The sequence below is a fragment of the Leptonychotes weddellii genome, chromosome 5, assembly GCF_054177405.1.
Source record: "Leptonychotes weddellii isolate Sample4059 chromosome 5, ASM5417740v2, whole genome shotgun sequence".
Lineage (NCBI taxonomy): Eukaryota > Metazoa > Chordata > Mammalia > Carnivora > Phocidae > Leptonychotes > Leptonychotes weddellii.
Genome location: NC_138373.1, coordinates 55,179,031 through 55,199,579, shown reverse-complemented (window position 1 = coordinate 55,199,579; position 20,549 = coordinate 55,179,031). Strand labels below are relative to the sequence as shown.

The window sequence follows — 20,549 nt, the reverse complement described above, 5'->3', positions numbered from 1 at the left end:
ACCTAAAACAAGACATCAGTGAATTCACTTAGCTTGGACTTTTTTTTTTTTTTTTTTAGATTCTAATTTCATGTTCTCAGGAAAGAATTGGAAGACTTCTCTTTTACATACTAGCAGGAGTTGAATAATAGGCAAATTTGCTGGCACTAACTGTAAACATTTGCTCTTTAAATTTTTTTTTTTGTTTTAGAAAGCTGAGTGAAATGAGCCTGTAAGAATTATTTCAAATGAAAATTATATATGTTTTATTTTCCTGGCATCCCTATTTACAAGGTATCTTTTACTAATTGACAGAAATTAGGGGTTTGCGAACAGTTACCTTCCTGTCTGTTATAAGATCTACTACAGTTTGTGTCTGCAGTAGTAACTGATATGCTCACTGAGCATAACGCTCATATAACCACATCCTCCATAGCTGATTTGCCTAAAGGAATCAAATTTTAACAAATAATCTTCCATATAATTCATGCTAGTCAATGCAGAAAAAATATTAAGTATTTCCTCTGGGTGAAGCATATTTCTAGGATTCAGAGGAGAATAAACCTGGACCCGTTTTTAGTTGTATTTAAGCTGGCCCAGAGGCAAATGTTTAAACAACTAATTATAAAGACAAGGAAGAATGAATAATGATAATAAAGGCTCAGGTCCATAATCCCTAAGCTATAATTTAAAAATTCAAAAAGCTTGATAAACCAGACTTTTTTTTTTTTTTTTGGTAACTCATTTGAGAGCAAAACATTTACTTTAGGCAACCAAAAATCCTATATCAGTTTTGCATATTTTTCAGCTTATACATAGTTTTATGTGGCCACTTGTATCTTTAAAATTAAGAACTGAACATGAACTAATTGAGCAGCAGACCCTGACCTGAAATGACATGAGGCTATTTTAAATCTTTATTTTTGTGTGACTATTCATATGCGTTGCTGTCAAAACTTTATTTATTATTGTTTTTTAGTGGGAGCTGCCTTAGACTCTGTTGAAGGTGTTACATAATATATGGTACCTTTGGTATATGACCTTTGCAAAATTGGAAGACTGGATTTTTTAAATCATATCTGGATCCAAAGGTTATAAGGGATGTGGACCTGTACCATAATTTATTTAACCTGTAACATTCTAAGGGAATATTAAGTTTTTTATTTTAATTTCAGTATAGTTAACATACAGTGTTATATTTGTTTCCTCTTCTAATCTTCAAAAAATGCTGCTGAAAGTAACCCTGTACAAATGTCATTTAATATATGGGTAGGTATATCTGTAAGAAATAATATTAGAAATCGAATAGCCAAGGTCAAAGTATATGGGTGTTTCATAGTTTGCAATCTTGACTTTTTTTTTTTTTTTTTTTTAACAGAGAGTGGTATTAAAAGTAGCCACTTAGGCCCAGTAGAACAGATGTATCTGTGTCATACGGGCTTTTTCATAGTATACGTACATAGTTTTGAAATCAGGAAGTATGAACTGTCCAACTTTGTCCTTTTTCAGGATTGTTTTGACCATCCTGGATCCTTTGCATTTCCATTTGAATTATAGAATCAGCTTGTCAATTTTTTGCGAAAGGGTCACCTAGGATTCTGATAGGGATTGCAATGAATTGTAGGTCATTTTGAGGAGTATTGTCATCACAACAGTATTGTCTTCCAATCCATTTATTTAGTTTTTTAATTTCTTTCAGCAATGTTTTGTCATTTGCAGTATAAAATTCTTACACCTTTTGTCAAGTGTAGTGCTGAGCATTTTATTCTTTTTGCTGCTATTATAGATTATTTTCTAATTTCATTTTTGGACTGTTCATTGTTAGATTGTAGAAATACAATCTGTTTTTTTTGTTTGTTTCTTTTTTGTTTTGTTTATTGATCTTGTATCCTGCAGTCTCACTGAACCCTTTGTTAGTTCTAATAGGTTTTTTTGGTAGATTCCTTAGGATTTCATGTATACAAGGGCATGTCATTTGCAAACAGAGGCCATTTTACTTTTTCCTTTTCAATCTGGATGCCTTTTATTTATTTTTCTTGTCTAATTGCCATGGCAAGAACTTCCAGTACCATATTAAATAGAGATGGCAAAAGCAGACCTCTTTGTTTTCTTCCTTATTTTAGGAGCAAAAAACATTCAGTCATTTAACATTAATTATGAGGCTTGTTGTGAATTTTTGTAGATGCCCTTTATCGGATTGAGGAAATTCTCTTGTATTTTTAATTTCTTTAGCCTTATTATCATAAAAGTATTTGATTTTTGTCAAATGCTTTATCTGCATCTATTGTGATAATCATGTGGCTTTTGTCCTTTATTCTGTTAGTATGGTGTATTACATTAACTGATTTTTGGATGTTGAGTAGGGCTTGCTAGTAATTCTCTGTGCTTTCTACACCTCTCATCACAGAACTGCTGTGATGCTGCTTTTGCTGCTCTTAAGTAGTTTTGCTACAATCATCCGTTTGATGGGGGCTTAAGAGGTTCCCTGTTGCTTAGTTTTGTTGAAGATGTCCATGAGTGGTGGGCGTTTTTGTTTCTTTGGTTTTTTTGTTTTGTTTTGTTTTTTTGGTTAGTTTTTTTCTTGTTTTTAGGTTTGTTTTTTGTTTTGTTTCTTTTTTGTTTTTGTTAGCCTTGCTTTTTCTGGTTGTCAGGGAGGGAACAAGGAGATTCATAAACTATGATGCTGCATGGTTCTCTAAAAGAGAATAGAACACAATGGCAATGGTAGAGTTGAGTTCTTACTCTTTTGTTCCTGTTTAAGATGTATGGAGATTTTGAAATTTAATATGTTGTTTGGGATGCAGGGAAGCATCCAAAATGCATTTGAATAAGTGAAAATGAGCCCAAAAGTTTATGGAGAGAGACCACTGTTTTTGGCCAGTAGCCATGTAGGAGGCCTTTATTATCTCAAAGAGTGACGGAAATGTAATTCCCTATATTTCAAAATGAGGTCCAGTAACCAACAGCATTGGCATCACAGGGGAGCTTTACAGAAATGCAGAATCTTACATCACTCCAGACTTACAGTTCAGAATCTGCATTTTAACTGGATCTCAGGTGATTCCTGTGCATGTTAATGTTTGAGAAGTTCCGATGTATTTACCCTCAACATTTGACTGGCCAGTAGGACAATGTATGTGCCTTTTTAAGTGATTGATCACATTAACTGATGCTTTAAAAAAAACGATAAATATAAAATCTTAAAGGTAATAAAAGGATGAAAGAATTTTAAAATGTAGTTCAATTGTAATATTGATGAGATTATTATATTTGTTTTCAGTATGCTAGCATATAGCAAATGTCTCTTCATTTACTGTGTATAAAGAAGATCATTCATCTCTAACTTTACTATTTTGATTGATAATTAACTTAAAAATAACATTCCCTGTCTTGTTTAGAAAGGATTTAAGACAGCTTTGTCATTTTTGTTGTAAACTGATACTTGAAGAAGTTTATGTAATATATGTATACTTATAGTCAAAGAAAAGAATAAGAAAAATTTTAAGTTTTATCCAAATTATTTTATTAGTTATTTGTAAATGACAGTATAATTTGTAAATTACAGCCTTATTGTATGTTATAGCACTAGCGATTAAGTGATCATTTCATATTTTAGATCTTGGTAATGTTCTAACTTCTACTCCAAATGCCAAAACTGTTAATGGTAAAGCTGAAAGCAGTGATAGTGGAGCTGAGTCTGAGGAAGAAGAGGCCCAAGAAGAAGTGAAAGGAGCAGAACAAAGTGATAATGGTAATCTTTGGAGATGAGCTAATAATTTAACATTAAAGTAAATAAAGTATGGGGGCGCCTGGGTGGCTCAGTCGGTGGAGCGTCTGCCTTCAGCTCAGGTCATGATCCCGAGGTCCTGGGATCGAGCCCCACATTGGGCTCCCTGCTCTGCGGGGGCCTGCTTCTCCCTCTCCCTCTGCCAACCCCCCCTGCCCCGCCGCATAAGTAAAATCTTTAAAAGGAATAAAGTAAATAAAATATGGAGCGGTTTGGGCTGATTTGGTGTTGTATGAGAATAGTGTTTATGGTGGGATGTGGGCTAATGACCTTATAACCAAGTTTTTTGTGGGCCAAAAGTACGGGAACAGTCAACTTTGTGCATAGATAGAATAGATGGAATTGAACACTAACAAGAATAGACCACTTCTGTAAATGTAATGCCTGAAACGCTGCATTAGAAATGTATTCATTTTATGGAGCGCCTGGCTGACTCAGTCGGTAGAGCATGCGACTGTTAATCTCAGAGTCGTGAATTCAAGCCCCGTGTTGAGCATAGAATTTACTTAAAAAAAGAAATTTATTCATTTTAGGTATTGTTCCAAATATGACTATGCATATGTTACCAAGGAGAGGAGACAGGTTAAACTCTCAGACCTTATCAAGAATAGAATGGAATCCAGAGAATTGGATTGATGAAGAGGGGACTTTGGAGTCATGGGGTACTGCATGGGGGGAGGGAGGGCTTGTTAGTAAGAGTACCAGTGATTCTTGGGAAGACTATTTGAGAAAGGGGAGGCAGGAAGACACAAGTACAACTTAGTTTTGCTTTTACTCTCTAGAAAGATATGACAAATAATACCTTCTTTGAAGGATATTTTTATTGACTATGTGGATCTCTTTGTACTGCTGGGTCTTGTAAGGCAATTTGCCTATGCTTGAGAGAGTGTAAAGACCTTGAGAGGTTATCTTTTAAAAGGGGTGCTAGGGAAGCCTGCCTGGCTCAGTTGGTAGAGCATGTGACTCTTGATCTTGGGGTTGTGAGTTTGAGCCTCATGTTGGGTGTGGAGCCTACTTAATAAAATAAAATAAAATAAAATAGCTTCTAGAAGATTTACAGGGAACTGAAGCAGTTTTGAGTGTGCTCTCAGCATATAATAAACCCCTTTCCAAGGAGTACTTCATCTCTCTGTTCCAAGTAGGAAACTGATCAAAAGGAATTATGGTAGGTTGGAGAAATGATTACTTGATATTAGAACATATATACAGAAATTGACCTGCTGTGAACTTTTATGAATCCCCCTACTTTCCTATAAAAGATAAGAAAATGATGAAGAAATCTGCAGACCATAAGAATTTGGAAATCATTGTTGCTAATGGCTATGATAAAGACAACTCTGCTCAGGATACACAGAATGACATTCATGCCGGTTCTTCCTTGAATGGCAGAAGTGCTGAAGAAATAAAGGCTGTAGGTGAAAACTTGGAGCAAACTGGAAAAGATGCTGTCTGCATTCATCAGGGTATTGTCCCATAATAATTATCTGTCCAGCCTCTTGCCTATGAATGGAATATTGTTTTCATTATTTTAGGATGTTTAGGAGCAGTTTAGAATTTATTTATTTATTTATTCATTTATTTTTTAAAGATTTTATTTTATTTATTTGAAACAGAGAGAGAGAGAGCACAAGAGGGGGTAGGGTGAGAGGGAGAAGCAGACTCCCTGCCGAGCAGGGAGCCCGATGCAGGACTCGATCCCGGGACTCCGGGATCACGACCTGAGCTGAAGGCAGTTGCTTAACCAACTGAGCCACCCAGGAGCCCGCAGTTTAGAATTTAAAAACCTCTTATTCAGGGGGCACCTGGGTGGTTCAGGAAGTTGGGTATTCGACTCTTGATCTCGGCTTGGGTCTTGATCTCGGGGTCGTGAGCCCACATTGGGCTTTGTACTGGGCATGGAGCCTACTCAAAAAAAGAAAGAAGGAAGGGAGGGAGGGAGGAAGAGAAGGAGGGAGGGAGGAGAGAGAGAGAAAGGAAGGAAGGAAAGAAGGAAGGAAGGAGTTCCCATAAAAATCTCTTATTCAGGAATATCTAGGGTTTATTAATATTATAAGGGTGTATAGCTTTGAAAGATAGTGCAATTAGGGGCAACTTTTATATTTTTATTGAGACTTTTTTTATTGTGTTGTATGGCATTTTAAAATAAAATTTTGAAAAAAATTTTTTTTAAGATTTTATTTATTTATTTGACAGAGAGACACAGTGAAAGAGGGAACACAAGTAGAGGGAGTGGGAGAGGGAGAAGCAGGCTCCCCGCGGAGCAGGGAGCCCGATGTGGGGCTCGATGCCAGGACCCTGGGATCATGACCTGAGCCTAAGGCAGATGTTTAACGACTGAACCACTCAGGCGGCCCTAAAATTTTGAAATTTTTAACTTTTATTCCTGATGTTTCTTTTAACCTAAACCTCTGATTATATGATGCCTTTGCTTTCCATTCAGCAAGATAAGTTATAGTCTTTTCATATCTTAGGACTCTAGGGGTGAGCCTGTAGTATGTAGTTGATGAATTATGAACATTGCTGCAATTCAGTCAAGAAACCAGGAAATAGGGGCGCCTGGGTGGCTCAGTCGTTAAACGTCTGCCTTCGGCTCAGGTCATGATCCCAGGGTCCTGGGATCGAGCCCGACGTGGTGCTCCTTGCTCAGCGGGAAGCCTGCTTCTCCCTCTCCCACTCCCCCTGCTTGTGTTCCCTCTCTCCTTTCTGTCTCTCTGTCAAATAAATAAATAAATAAAATCTTAAAAAAAAAACAAAACACAAAACCAGGAAATAAACTTATTTAATATAACAACTGAACTTGCATAGTTGCATACCAGTTTAGGCCTCCTAGCGGGTAGTCAGTTTTCTCTTACAAGGTTATTAAGTTTTGTACAGTTTGATATGGACAGTGTCTTTGTGTAATTACATGATAAACTATAATCTTTTCAAATAAAAATTATCAACTAAATTTAAAGTTTTGGTAAGTTAGAAGAAAAAATATGGCTTAATAAATCAAATTTGTCTCCAGTATGAAAATAATATAGAACTGATAAATTTTGAGAATGGAATAAATGCATTTTTCTTCAATTAGAGAATAATTTTTCCATCATTTGTTCATTTTTAGATATAAATGATGATCATGTTGAAGATGTTTCAGGAATTCAGCATTTGACAAGTGATTCAGACAGTGAAGTTTACTGTGATTCCATGGAGCAATTTGGACAAGAAGAGGTAAAAATGACATTTTTTAATTGGTAAATTTTCAAAGTGATATATCAGAATTCAGTGCATAACTTCTTTTATTTATTTTTTAATTTTTTATTTTATTATTATTATTTTTTTAAGAGAGCACGCATGTGGGAGGTGGGGGGAGGGGCAGAGAGAGAGGGAGGGAGAGAACCTCAAGCAGACTCCACACCCAGTGCAAGCCTGATGTGGGGCTCAATCTCACAACCCTCAGATTATGACCTGAGCCAAAATCAAGAGTCGGACACTTAACGAACTGAACTACCCGGGCACCCTGCATAACTTCTTTTAATAGCAGATGTACATGTTATTCATCACTTTGAAAATATACCTATAAAATATTTATTTTTTTTTTTTAAGATTTTATTTATTTATTTGATAGAGAGACAGGGAGAGAAGGAACACAAGCAGGGGAAGCAGCAGAGGGAGAGGGAGAAGCAGGCTTCCCGCAGAGCAGGAAGCCCGATGTAGGGCTCGATCCCCGGACCCCGGGATCATGACCTGAGCTGAAGGCAGACACTTAATGACTGAGCCACACAGGCGCCCCCCCTATAAAATATTTAAACATTTGTATTTAAAATTATTTTTGTGATTTTAAAAATATATAATATTCTTGAATATTAAAAAATATTTAAACATTATAATTTATAATATATTTATATTTGTAAATATTCTGAGGGAGGTGGGATGGGGGAGACAGAGGGTAAACTCTGAAAGCTAGTCCCTATGTTTGAAACATTGATTGACAGTCAAGAAAAGTGGATAATTTTCAAATAAATCTGTACTTCACACTGACTTTTTTTTATTTTTTTATTTTATTTATTTATTTTTTTTCACACTGACTTTTTTTTTAAAGTATAATTAACATACAATATTATATTAGTTTTAGGTGTACAACATGTTGATTCAATGATTCTGTACATTACTTACTCGGTGCTCACCACGATAAGTGTAGTTACCATACAACTCTATTACAATATTGTTGACTATATTTCTTATGCTATACTTTCCACCTCTGAGACTTATTTATTTATTTATTTTTTAAAAGATTTTATTTATTTATTTGACAGAGAGAGACACAGCGAGAGAGGGAACACAAGCAGGGGGAGTGGGAGAGGGAGAAGCAGGCTTCCCGCGGAGCAGGGAGCCTGATGTAGGGCTCGATCCCAGGACCTTGGTATCATGACCTGAGCCAAAGGCGGATGCTTAACGACTGAGCCACTCAGGCGCCCCGAGACTTACTTATTTTACAGCTGGAAGTTTGTAGCTGTTAATCCCCTTTATCTATTTCACCCATCCCTGCCACATCCACCTCCCCTCTAGCAACCACCAGTTAGTTTTCTGTATTTAAGAGTTGTTTGGCTTTTGTTTGCTTTTCAGATTCCACACATAAATGAAATCATACAGTATTTGTCTTTCTCTGTCTGGCTTATTTCACTTAGCCTAATACCCTCTAGGTCCATCCATGTTGTTGAGAATGGCCAAATTTCATTCTTTTTTTATGGCCAACTTACTTAGTTCATATCATTTCGTCCAGGAAGCCTCCACTCAACCCCAGTATGGCACCCCTCGCGTGAGTTCCTGTAGCAAGCACCCATTGTCTGTCTTTTTCATAACACTTATCAAACTATGTTGTAGTGATCTTACTTCTTTCACTCCCTTACCAAGACTAGAAGCCTCTTGCAGAGATTTTTAACTCTTTCTTCATATTATCCTTAGAGTTTAGCATAGTAACTAGAATAAGAGTAGACATTTTTAACTGTCTGAGCCACTCAGGTGTTCCCAAGATTAGACATTTTTAAAAAAATCTCTTGGATGAATGACTGACCCATGAGAACAATTCATTGCCAAAACTACTCAATTCTTTGCTCATGGATAAATCATTTCTATCCCATTTCTTCCCTACATATAGGAAGAAGCAGTAGATGAATAACTTTTTAGAAAAATATTTTCTATCATAACATGACAAAAGTTTTATAAGAACAGTAGTTCTTCTATTATCATAAAAACTTATGTTTATAGCTTTTAACTAAGTATTGTTTTAAATTTGTAGTCTTTAGACAGCTTTACATCAAACACTGGACCATTTCGAGATTACCTGGATGGTGATCCCAATCAACCCTTGGAATATTCTGCTTTTCCTGAAGAAGGAGCTCCTGGAAAAGGCAACATTGGGGAAATGCAGGTGGTAGCAGTTGAAGGAAAAGGTGAAGTAAAGCATGGAGGAGAAGATGGCCGGAGTAACAGCGGAGCACCACACCGTGAGAGACGGGGTGGAGAAAATGAGGACTTCTCTAACGTCAGAAGAGGGAGAGGTGTGTATTCTTTTTTGTTCTCACTGACTCTTTATAAACTAATTAGTAAAACAGGAAAGTTTCAGATAGGAGAGACATTAGAACTATCCATCTACAAAGGAAATGTTAAAAATTATCCTTACATAACATCTGACCATTTTTCTTTATGCCTGGTTCTCTCCTTTGTTCTACAAGGCATAGTAGTTTGATCTCTGAAGGTACCGGTTGGGGGGTGGGGAACATCCCTATTTCTCCATCTTTTATGCAGTTTTTTGAGGTAGCCAAATTTATGTTCTGTCACCCCCCTTCCCCTGAGCAATTCCTTACTGGTTCCTCTAGCTGCGTTTCTGCTTTTATTTGCTACTATAGGTAAAAATTTGAATTCTGTCTTTTCCACATTTCCTTACTTAAATCAAAAGATATCTCTTAAAGCTGACAAATCAAGTAGTAGAGATAAAGAACATTTAACAATACAAAGGTGAACATTAAGAAAAGTACCGTGATCAGGTAACAGAATAGAGTTGAATGGGGAAGAAAAGTAAGTATATATTAATTTATAATTGTTCATAGTTAGGAATGAATAGGTACTGTCAAAAAAGAGAATTAATGGAAAGATAAATACCATATGATCTCATATGTAGAGTCTAAGAAAAAAGACTAAGCGTATAGATAGAGAATAGATAGATTGATAATTGCCAGAGGCAGAGGTGCGGGGGATGTGAAATGGGACAAGGGTCAAAGATAAAAACTTCCACTTATAAAATAAGTAAGTCATGGGGATATGATGTACAGCATGGTGACGATTGCTAATCATACTGTATTGGGTATTTGAAAATTGCTAAGATAGTAAAATCTGTAACTGTATGGTGACAGATATTAATTGGACTTATTGTGGTGATTATTTTGCAATATATACAAATATTAAATCATGATGTTATACACTTAAAAAAAGGAAAATCCCTATATAATTTCATGAGGTCATAAAAAGTTAAAGGATTATCTATGTGTCTGGTTGAAAAAAATCTGCATAAAACAAATGAAGACATAGGGGGAGAAAAGAGAGAATTAATGGTATTTTTTTTTTTTTAAGATTTTATTTATTTATTTGACAGAGAGAGGCACAGTGAGAGAGGGAATACAAGTGAGGGAGAGGGAGAAGCAGGCTTCCCGCTGAGCAGGGAGCCCGATGTGGGGCTCGATCCCAGGACCCTGAGATCATGACCTGAGCCGAAGGCAGACGCTTGATGACTGAGTCACCCAGGTGTCCCAAGAATTAATGGTATTAAGAAAATTATTGTTTAGGGCTCCTGGGTGGCTCAGTTGGTTAAGTGTCTGCTTTCAGCTCAGGTCATGATCCCAGGGTCCTGGGATCGAGTCCCATGCTGGGCTTCCTGCTCAGCGGGGAGTCTGCTCCCTCTCTCTCTGCCCCTCCCCTCTGCTCGTGCTCTCTCTCTCTCAAATATATAAATAAAATATTAAAAAAAAGAAAGAAAATTATTGTTCAAACACTAGCCATTTGAACACGTACCGAATGGTAAGTATTTAATGAAGAAGAGAAAGATCACAACCTATTACTAGAGCCTTGGATTCAGGCCCCTTTCTTTAAGCAATTTACCAAAATTGTATGTATGAAAAGCTTCCAATTTATAACCTGACTTCAGCCCACCTATAAAACACCACAACTCCTGGCAATCACAGGGGTCCCTAAAAGTGCCAGACCCTGAAGTTAAGCTTCACGAGCTTCACAGAAAATCTGCTTCAGCATTGAATAAGTATTATTGAGCTGTTCTTTGTCAGGCACTGTTCTGGGTTCCTGGGGTTGCTGTAGAGAACGAGATAGTCCCTCCTTCCCCAGAGCTCATGTTCTAGTAAAGGGGAGCTGACAGTGAATAAGTAAATAATTCAGATTGGTTGCAAATGGTGATAAGTGCTCCGAAAAAAAAAAAATGAATCATTGGATTGCGTGACAGGAGGTGGGGATTACCATCACATGGGAATGGTCTGATTAATCCTGTCTTTGTGAGGCTGGTTTGAAAGCTGACTGTGACGTAGGATATGGTAAAGTGAGCAGAGATGGGACTAATTCTCTGGGGCCTTCCGTACCCTCCGACAGGCCCTCACAGAATATCTCAGGCTCTTAGGGATGCAGGAAAAAACCAGGCCTCCAACCAGATTTCCCACTTTTTTCCCCCCTTGCAAATTCCATACCAATAGCTGAAGTGGTCCTTTCCTGACAGCTGAAGAACCACTTGAAAACTTATTTCCTTTCAATACAAGAGTAAAGTCTTCTTGAAATGGCATAAGCACCTCAGTGTTCTCTTTGGGGTTTCACCTAGTAAACAGCCCCAGTTCCGTTTCTCTAACAAGACCACTTTTTTTTTTTTTAATCTTTTTTTTAAAGATTTTATTTATTTATTTGACAGAGAGAGACACAGTGAGAGAGGAGCACAGGCAGGGGGAGTGGAGGGGGGAGAGGCAGGCTTCCCGCCGAGCGGGGAGCCCGATGTGGGGCTCGATCCCAGGACCCTGGGACCATGACCTGAGCCGAAGGCAGACGCTTAACGACTGAGCCACCCAGGCGCCCCTAACAAGACCACTTTTATAAAAACACTGCTTGATGCAAGCTCACCTTTGGGAATCCTGCTGCCACTCTAGGGCTCCAGGGTGCCAAAGGGCGATTCCTATTTATTACTTAAAACAAACAAACAAAACTTACCCGCTGTATTAGCAAACAGATAAGAACTTATAATATTCCATTTCTGCGCAGTAGTGCTTTTTATATGCTGCAATGTAAAACTGTTGCAGCCTTTCTGAAAAATAACTTGGCAACACTCATTGAGAACCTCTACAAAGGGGCGCCTGCATGGTTCAGTGGGTTGGGCGTCTGCTTTCAGCTCAGGTGATGATCCCAGTGTTCTGGGATAGAGCCCTGCATCAGGCTCCCTCAGTGAGGAGTCTGCTTCTCCCTCTCCCTCTGCTCCTCCCCCTGCTCGTGCTCTCTCTGTCTCTCAAAAAAAAAAAAAAAAAAGAACCTCTACAAAGTTGTCATCCTTTGACCCAGTAATTCTTCTTTTTTGATTCTGTTTTTCCTAAAGAAATCAGAAATTTGGGCAAGAATTTATTTTTATTTTTTATTTTTTTAAAAGATTTTATTTATTTATTTGACAGAGAGAAACACAGCGAGAGCAGGAACACAAGCAAGGGGAGTGGGAGAGGGAGAAGAAGGCTTCCCGCCGAGCAGGGAGCCCGATGCAGGACTCAATCCCAGGACCCTGGGATCATGACCTGAGCCAAAGGCAGACGCTTAACAACTGAGCCATCCAGGCGCCCTGGACAAGAATTTATATACAAAGACATTCATCACAGTGTAATCTGTAATCACAAAAATTTGGAATCATCCTAATTATCCAAAGTTGGAGAATGATTGAGTAAATTACTTCGTGGTCTTACTGGGGAATTTATGTAGCCGTTGCAGTGTTTTTTAAATAAAATTTAATGATGCAGATAAATGTTTATGATATTTTTTAAAAGAAGGACACAAAATCTTGTGTTGGGGTAATGCCAATTCTATAATATATGCATAGGAAAAATAATGGATGGTTATATAACAAAATCTTAATAGTAGTGATACGTATAATAGTATTTATAATAAAAATACATTAAAAAACCTTTTGAGAGGGGCGCCTGGGTGGCTCAGTTGTTAAGCGTCTGCCTTTGGCTCAGGTCATGATCCCAGGGTCCTGGGATCGAGCCCCGCATCGGGCTCCCTGCTCCGCGGGAAGCCTGCTTCTTCCTCTCCCATTCCCCCTGCTTGTATTCCCTCTCTTGCTGTGTCTCTCTCTGTCAAATAAATAAATAAAATCTTTAAAAAAAACCCAAAAAACCTTTTGAGAGACTTACACTGCGATGAAATAAAAAATGACCCAAGTGGAAAATATAGCTATTTTAGTGTAGCTTTTAGTACTCTAAAAAAGCAGTCTTCAAATTTTTTCAGTCTTGTTATCTTATTAGTAAGGAATTTTTTTTTTAAAGATTTTATTTATTTATTTGAGAGAGAGAATGAGATAGAGGGAGAGAGCATGAGAGGGTGTAGGGTAAGAGGGAGAAGCAGACCCCCCGCTGAGCAGGGAGCCTGATGCGGGACTCGATCCAGGGACTCCAGGATCATGACCTGAACCGAAGGCAGTTGCTTAACCAACTGAACCACCCAGGTGCCCAGAATTTTTTTTTTTTTAAAGATTTTATTTATTTATTTGACAGAGAGAGACACAGCGAGAGCAGGAACACAAGCAGGGGGAGTGGGAGAGGGAGAAGCAGGCTTCCCGCCAAGCAGGGAGCCCAATGCGGAGCTCGATCCCAGGACCCTGGGATCGTGACCTGAACTGAAGGCAGACGCCTAACAACTGAGCCACCCAGGTGCCCCATTAGTAAGGAATTTTTGAGAATGCAGCCCAAGTATGTAAATTATGTATGAATTACATGCATTTCATCATGTGCTAGTGTAATAAGTACATTATAAAACCTTAGCAAGAAAAACATTGAGTATATTAATACAAATAGAAGCTTATATATCTACTTCTTTGCTCTCTGTGTTTTGTGTACTTCCTGATTGCTTCCACTCCACTTTGGAGATTTAGAACTCAAAGAAATAATAGAGGAAAATGAGTAAAACGCACTGTTGCTACTTTTATAAGAATTATTTAAAACTACCTTATTTTGCTGTCTTAAAATAGGGCATAGAATGCCACACATGAGCGAAGGATCCAAGGGTCGGCAAGTAGGAAGCGGAGGTGATGGGGAGCGCTGGGGCTCTGATAGAGGGTCAAGAGGCAGCCTCAATGAACAGATTGCTCTCGTCCTCATGCGCCTGCAGGAGGACATGCAGAACGTCCTTCAGAGACTTCATAAACTGGAAACACTAACGGCTTCGCAGGTGAGCTTTCGAATTTGTCTTCCTCCACTGCTGATCCTGTAAAACAGTATATAAGTGTAATCTGTGTTGATCAGATTTACACAAATCAATTTAATGTAATGATTTTTAAAAAAATAAAAAGGACTTAGGAGTGCTTGGCTGGCATAGTCGATAGAACATGCAACGCTTGATCTCTGTGTTGTGAGTTCAAGCCCCATGTAGGGCAGAGAGATTACTTTTTAAAAATAAAGTAATTTAAAAAAATTAAATTAAAAGGATCTACCTTTGAAAATATTGTTTACTTAAGAAAAGACTTACCCAGGGGTGCCTGGCTGGCTCAGTCGGTAGAGCATGCGTCTCTTGATCTCAAGGTTGCAAGTTCGGTCCCCATGTTGGGTGTAGAGATTACTTTAAAACAAAACAAAACAAAAATGTTGAAAAAAAAAGACTGACCCAAAAGTGAACTGCCACTTAATAAAAAAAGTTTTTTAGTGTAAAATTACCAGTACCATGTTGGAGGTAGAAGTAGGGTAGCTTAGTATTAGAAGGATTAGTGCTGTTAAGAGGCGCCTGGCTGGCTCAGTCAGTGGAGTGTTGGTCTCTTGATGTTGGGGTTGAGGGTTGAGGGTTCAGACCCCATGTTGGGTGTAGAGATTACTTGAAAGTAAAATCTTTTTTTTAAGATTTTTTATTTGAGAGCGAGAGAGAGAAGGGGAGGGAGAGGGAGAAGCAGACTCCCTGCTGAGCAAGGAGTGCAACGTGGGACTCAATCCCAGGACCCCGGGATCATGACCTGAGCCAAAGGCAGACACTTAACCAACTGAGCCACCCAGGTGCTCCTATTCTGTGACTTTTTTAAAGAGTATTTTGTTTACAGTTAATGTTTTTAATGGTATTGAAATTCTGCTAAAAATTCTTTTGATTTTTTTCTTGTAAAGAAAAAACTTGTAGTTTTGTTTTGTTTTTTTTTAAAGATTTTATTTATTTATCTGACAGAGAGAGAGAGAGAGAGAGCAAGTAGGCAGAGAGACAGGCAGAGGGAGAGGGAGAAGCAGGCTGCCCGTTGAGCAGGGAGCCCGATGCGGGGCTCGATCCCAGGACCCTGGGATCATGACCTGAGCCGAAGGCAGACGCTTAACCGGCTGAGCCACCTAGGCGCCCCTAAAACTTGTAAAGTTTTTTATTCTTAGCTTACATAAAGCAAATCAAAAAAGATTCTGACATGTTAAAGACTTTTTCCTTAAAATTTGCATAATTCATTTGGATGACTAAAAGAAATAAACTGATGATAGAATAGTAGTAGATTGCAGAAATAAAGGAAACTTAGTTCAGTACCTCTAGTTCAGCAGAGGAAGAAGGTGAGATTGGGGCAGAGCCTGCTCTATACCTAAACTTTCCAGATTTCTCATGCAATGCACTTTCCATCACAGTAAGCTGCCTGAGGCTCATGCACTCAATAAATATTTGTTGAATGGCCACACACCAGAAAAGTATTTCTGGGCAGTGGACGCATAAAGGAAAGGGGAGATAGCGCTGTGTAGCAGAGCTTGGAACAAACTACCTGGATTCAAATCCTATCTCTGCCACTTACTGTGTGGTCTTCAGTCAGATTACTTTACTTCTCTATGCCTCAGTTTCCTTATCTATAAAATGGAAATACTAGTAATGCCTATCACATAGGATTGTTAAGAGAATTTTTTTTTTTAAAGATTTTATTTATTTATTTGACAGAGAGAGACACGGGGAGAGAGGGAACACAAGCAGGGGGAGTGGGAGAGGGAGAAGCAGGCTTCCCGCTGAGCGGGGAGCCTGATGTGGGACTCAATCCCAGGACCCCGGGATCATGACCTGAGCTGAAGGCAGATGCTTAATGGCTGAGCCACCCAGGCGCCCCAGGATTGTTCAGAGAATTAAGTAAAATGCATAAGTACAGTGCCTGGAACACTCATGTGACATCTACATACTGTCACATGACATGATGATGGTGACGATAATAGCAATGATAGTAAGCCAGCTTGGTTTCCTCCCTCAGGAAGTTCACAGCCTTAGAGAGGACCTCACTTAAATAATTCTCTGTCTTCATATTTTCTTTGCAATGGTTGCAACTGTATGGGATTTTTCCTTTCAGAAATCTTTTCCAAAAAATTCAGTAGGGGCGCCTGGGTGGCTCAGTCGTTAAGCGTCTGCCTTCAGCTCAGGTCATGATCCCAGGGTCCTGGCATCGAGCCCCACATCGGGCTCCCTGCTTGGCGGGAAGCCTGCTTCTCCCTCTCCCACTCCCCCTGCTTGTGTTCCCTCTCTCGCTGTGTCTCTCTCTGTCAAATAAATAAATAAATAAAATCTTTAAAAAAAAATTCAGGGTGCCTGAGTGGCTCAGTCGTTAAGCGTCTGCCTTCAGCTCAGGTCATGATCCCAGAGTTGCTGTGTCTCTCTCCGTCAAATAAATAAAATCTTTAAAAAAAAAAAATTCAGTAATCCTTATTTTAATCTAGCTGTAGAATGGTAAATAGAACTTCTAAATATATAAAAACCACTGATACCAACAAAAATTCATTGCTCGACTAAACTTTAGTCAGACTCCTGAACTTTCTCTTAGGCCCATCTCTCCACTTCTCCCTTGTAAAATCCAGTTTTATCAAGAACCCTGCTCCGTCCGTTTAACCAGGCAGGCTCCTCATCCTCCACCAAACCCAGGTGATGTCTGACATCACCCTGGTTCGTCTTCAGCAAGAATCCTGTTAGGTCGGTTTAGCCAGAATCTTCCTTACCCCTGATGTTTCCTGTTAGGAATTTTCCATCCACCAATCCCAGCCCTACTTCTTGATAACGAAATTCCCCCTCGCCTGTGCTGCGATGGGAGTTGAGCCCCATCCATCTCCCCCTACTGTAGAAGTCCCTATGCCCATAGTGATAGCCCCTCCTCCATTGAAGAAAGTCTTCCTTACTGTGCTTTCACACGTGTCACTGATTTTTTTTTTAACAACACGTATGGATAAATATCATTAAACCAAAAAATCACAATGCTACTTATACAGCTAGTGCCCGTGCTGCTTAGATGGAAGCAAGGGTCCTTGGGACTCTTCATTTGCCTTTCCAGACCCTTTATTACTTAGAAAAAAAAATCCGCTAATAGTTAACTTTTTTTTTTAAGATTTTATTTATTTGAGAGAGCGAGAATGAGAGACAGAGAGCATGAGAGGGAGGAGGGTCAGAGGGAGAAGCAGACTCCCCGCCGAGCAGGGAGCCCGATGTGGGACTCGATCCCGGGACTCCAGGATCATGACCTGAGCCGAAGGCAGTCGCTTAGCCAACTGAGCCACCCAGGCGCCCGAGGAAATGAGTTTTTATTTTATTTCATTTTTTTATTTTTTTTAAAGATTTTATTTATTTATTTGAGAGACAGAGAATGAAAGACAGAGAGCATGAGAGGGAGGAGGGTCAGAGGGAGAAGCAGACTCCCTGCCGAGCAGGGAGCCCGATGCAGGACTCGATCCCGGGACTCCAGGATCATGACCTGAGCCGAAGGCAGTCGCCCAACCAACTGAGCCACCCAGGCACCCTAATAGTTAACATTTAATAGTTCTGACTCTACCTTAGTATTTGTTAGTAGTTGCTGCTTTAATGAGAATAGTGTCATCACATTGGGATTTGGTCACCTTGAATTCCGTTCAAAATCACGCGGACTAATGTGACCTTAGTTAAGTCAGGATATACCAGGGAGCCCAATTTTGTAAATCTATTCTGTATTCTGAAGAAAGTGCCCTAAGGTAAATCTCCTGATTAAATATTATTATGCCTTGGGGCGTCTAAGTGGTTCAGTCGGTTGAACGTCTGACTCTTGGTTTTGGCTCAGGTCATGATCTCAGGGTCGTGAGATTGAACCCCACATTGGGCTCCGCATTGGGCTCTGTGCTCAGCAGCAGTCTGCTCAAGATTCTCTCTCTCTCTCCCTCTCTCTCTCTCTCTCCGCCTCTCTGCCTCTGGCCCTCCCTGGTGCATGCTTGCGCGTGCACACTCTCTCTTTCAAATAAAAAAGTAAATCTTTAAAATATATCGTTATGCCTGCAAGGTACAATTACAAATAATATCATAAAGATCATTACCTTGTCTAGATTCTTTCAGCACTTGCAATTTGATTATACTCTTCTTTAACACCTTAACGGTCTGTGAGGACTAATGCAACATCTGGAAGCAACTAATTTAGTTTTCCCTGTAAGGTATAGTCATCCTGGGGACTGGGGTCCTTGAGATCATATTACTTATAACAAGGAAATTTAAAGCCTGCCTCCTCCTTACCACTTCCTGCTGTTGGTTCAGTATACAGGCCTCTGTGCTGTGCCTTGAATTTGCCCGCAGGCTCCCTCCCACCCTTGGTCTTTGCACTTGCTGTTCCTTCTGTACGGAAGATTGTTCTCCTCAACCCCCCACCCCACCCCCCCTTAGCCACAGAGCATAATTTTCTTTGTTTAGGTCTTTGCTGCAGTGTCAGCAAAGCCTTCTCTGACCACCCTATTTAAAATTGCAAGACTTGGGCGCCTGGGTGGCTCAGATGGTTGAGCATCTGCCTTCGACTCAGGTCATGATCCCAGGGTCCTGGGATTGAGTCCTGCATCGGGCTCCCTGCTCCTTGGGAGCCTGCTTCTCCCTCTGCCTCTCTCTCTCTCTCTCTGTCTCTCATGAATAAATAAATAAAATCTGTAAAAATATATATATATAAATTAAAAATAAATAAATAAATAAATAAATAAATAAAATTGCAAGACTCTCCTCCTCCAACATGTCTCATCTCCTCTCTCTGTTTTTCTTTTTCTTTTTTTCCTCCCTCCTGTTTTATTTTTCTTTATGGCGTTTATCACTACCTGATGTACTATATATTTTACTAATTTATTCATTATTATTTGTATCTCTCCATTACAGTATAAGCTCCATTAGGGCAGCACTTTTTGTCATTTTGTTCCCTGTTGCATCTCTAACACCCAGAGTAGTAACTGGTACATAATAGATGCTGAGTAAATATTTACTGAATTAATGAATGAATCAATGAATGATCTTATTAATTTTCATACCATTTCTATGAAGTTATAATAAATGGAGAAACTAGAGTAATAAGTTTCCAACAATTAGTATAAGGAAACTTGTTTTCTGGATGAGCCAAGTTGGAATATAAATTTCCTAAATTAATTTGAAATTTTTCTGCTTAGTTTATACATCTCATTGAAAAACTGACAGTATTCCTCCCCTCAGGAAAGGTAACTATGTGAGGTGAGGAATGTGTTAATTAACTTGATTATGGTAATCATTTCACAATATATATATGTATCAAATTGTCACATATATATATTAATTATATCTCAAATTATGTCTTAATAAAGCTGGAAAAAAATTTAAAAATAAAACTACAGGGCGCCTGGGTGGCTCAGTTGGTTGAGCGACTGCCTTCGGCTCAGGTCATGATCCTGGAGTCCCTGGATCGAGTCCCGCATCGGGCTCCCTGCTCGGCGAGGACCTGCTTCTCCCTCTAACCCTCCCCCCTCTCATGTACTCTCTCTCTCTCTCATTCTCGCTCTCTCAAATAAATAGGTAAATCTTTAAAAAAATAAAAATAAAAATAAAACTACAACACTGACAGTTCATTTCTCATATTTATCATACCTCTTGTGCTATAACTTTTCATAAATTTTCAAAACAGATCTTTGGATATGATTTATAATTTTAATAATAATCAAGGCTGCAGTTGTCAGATGTGTTTGTAAATTGGTAATTTTTTTGGAAATTAAAGAATAAGAAAAGTTGATTAGGTAATTTAATAACAGTATAAAAGAAGTAATGGTTTAGATTAGTTTGAGGTTTTATTTTGATAATTATATAATTTGAACTATAAAATATAAAATGTCAAAGGTATTTATTTGGCTAGCAATTTTAGGGACCTTGTTATTTGGCCAGTATGGGTTTTAGGACAATTGAAGCATGGTTAGCAGAATAAACTAATATTAGCCTTTAAAAAAAAAAAAAAGATAGGAAATAGAAAAATTACTATTTTTTTCTCATTTTGTCCAAGCTAAATCACTTTTATTTGTATTTATAGGCAAAATCATCAACATTACAGACCAGTAATCAGCCTCCTTCACAGGTAAGAAATTCTTAAGTCTAAGTCCCAGGGTTTCAAATAACTTAAAATAATTTAGGTATACAAGGTTCTTAAAGTATTCCAAATGAAATCTACCCTGTAGAGCTTTGAAGTTAAAATATACTTGTTATATGTTTAAGTCTAAAGTACTCCTGGAAGTCTACTTACAGAATTATGCTCTGAGGTACAGAATACCTCCCTTCTGTTTAGCAGGACTGAGATTTG

General features: G+C 38.7%; 1 protein-coding gene across 13 annotated transcripts in view; it reads left to right on the top strand.

The window, feature by feature from the left end:
• The window catches only part of ACBD5 (acyl-CoA binding domain containing 5), a 45,707-nt gene that overhangs the window by 14,015 nt on the left and 11,143 nt on the right, over positions 1-20,549 (top strand). For 11 of the 13 annotated variants that reach the window (XM_081820748.1, XM_031042163.2, XM_031042160.2 and 8 more), the window contains 6 exons: positions 3,596-3,730; positions 5,026-5,229; positions 6,870-6,976; positions 9,045-9,306; positions 14,019-14,218; positions 20,283-20,327. In XM_081820748.1, the coding sequence (XP_081676874.1) occupies positions 3,596-3,730; positions 5,026-5,229; positions 6,870-6,976; positions 9,045-9,306; positions 14,019-14,218; positions 20,283-20,327 (953 nt within the window). Of the gene's footprint in view, positions 1-3,595; positions 3,731-5,025; positions 5,230-6,869; positions 6,977-9,044; positions 9,307-12,453; positions 12,812-14,018; positions 14,219-20,282; positions 20,328-20,549 lie in introns of those variants that run through there. The other 2 variants (XM_081820751.1, XM_081820752.1) reach the window with 2 other exon arrangements.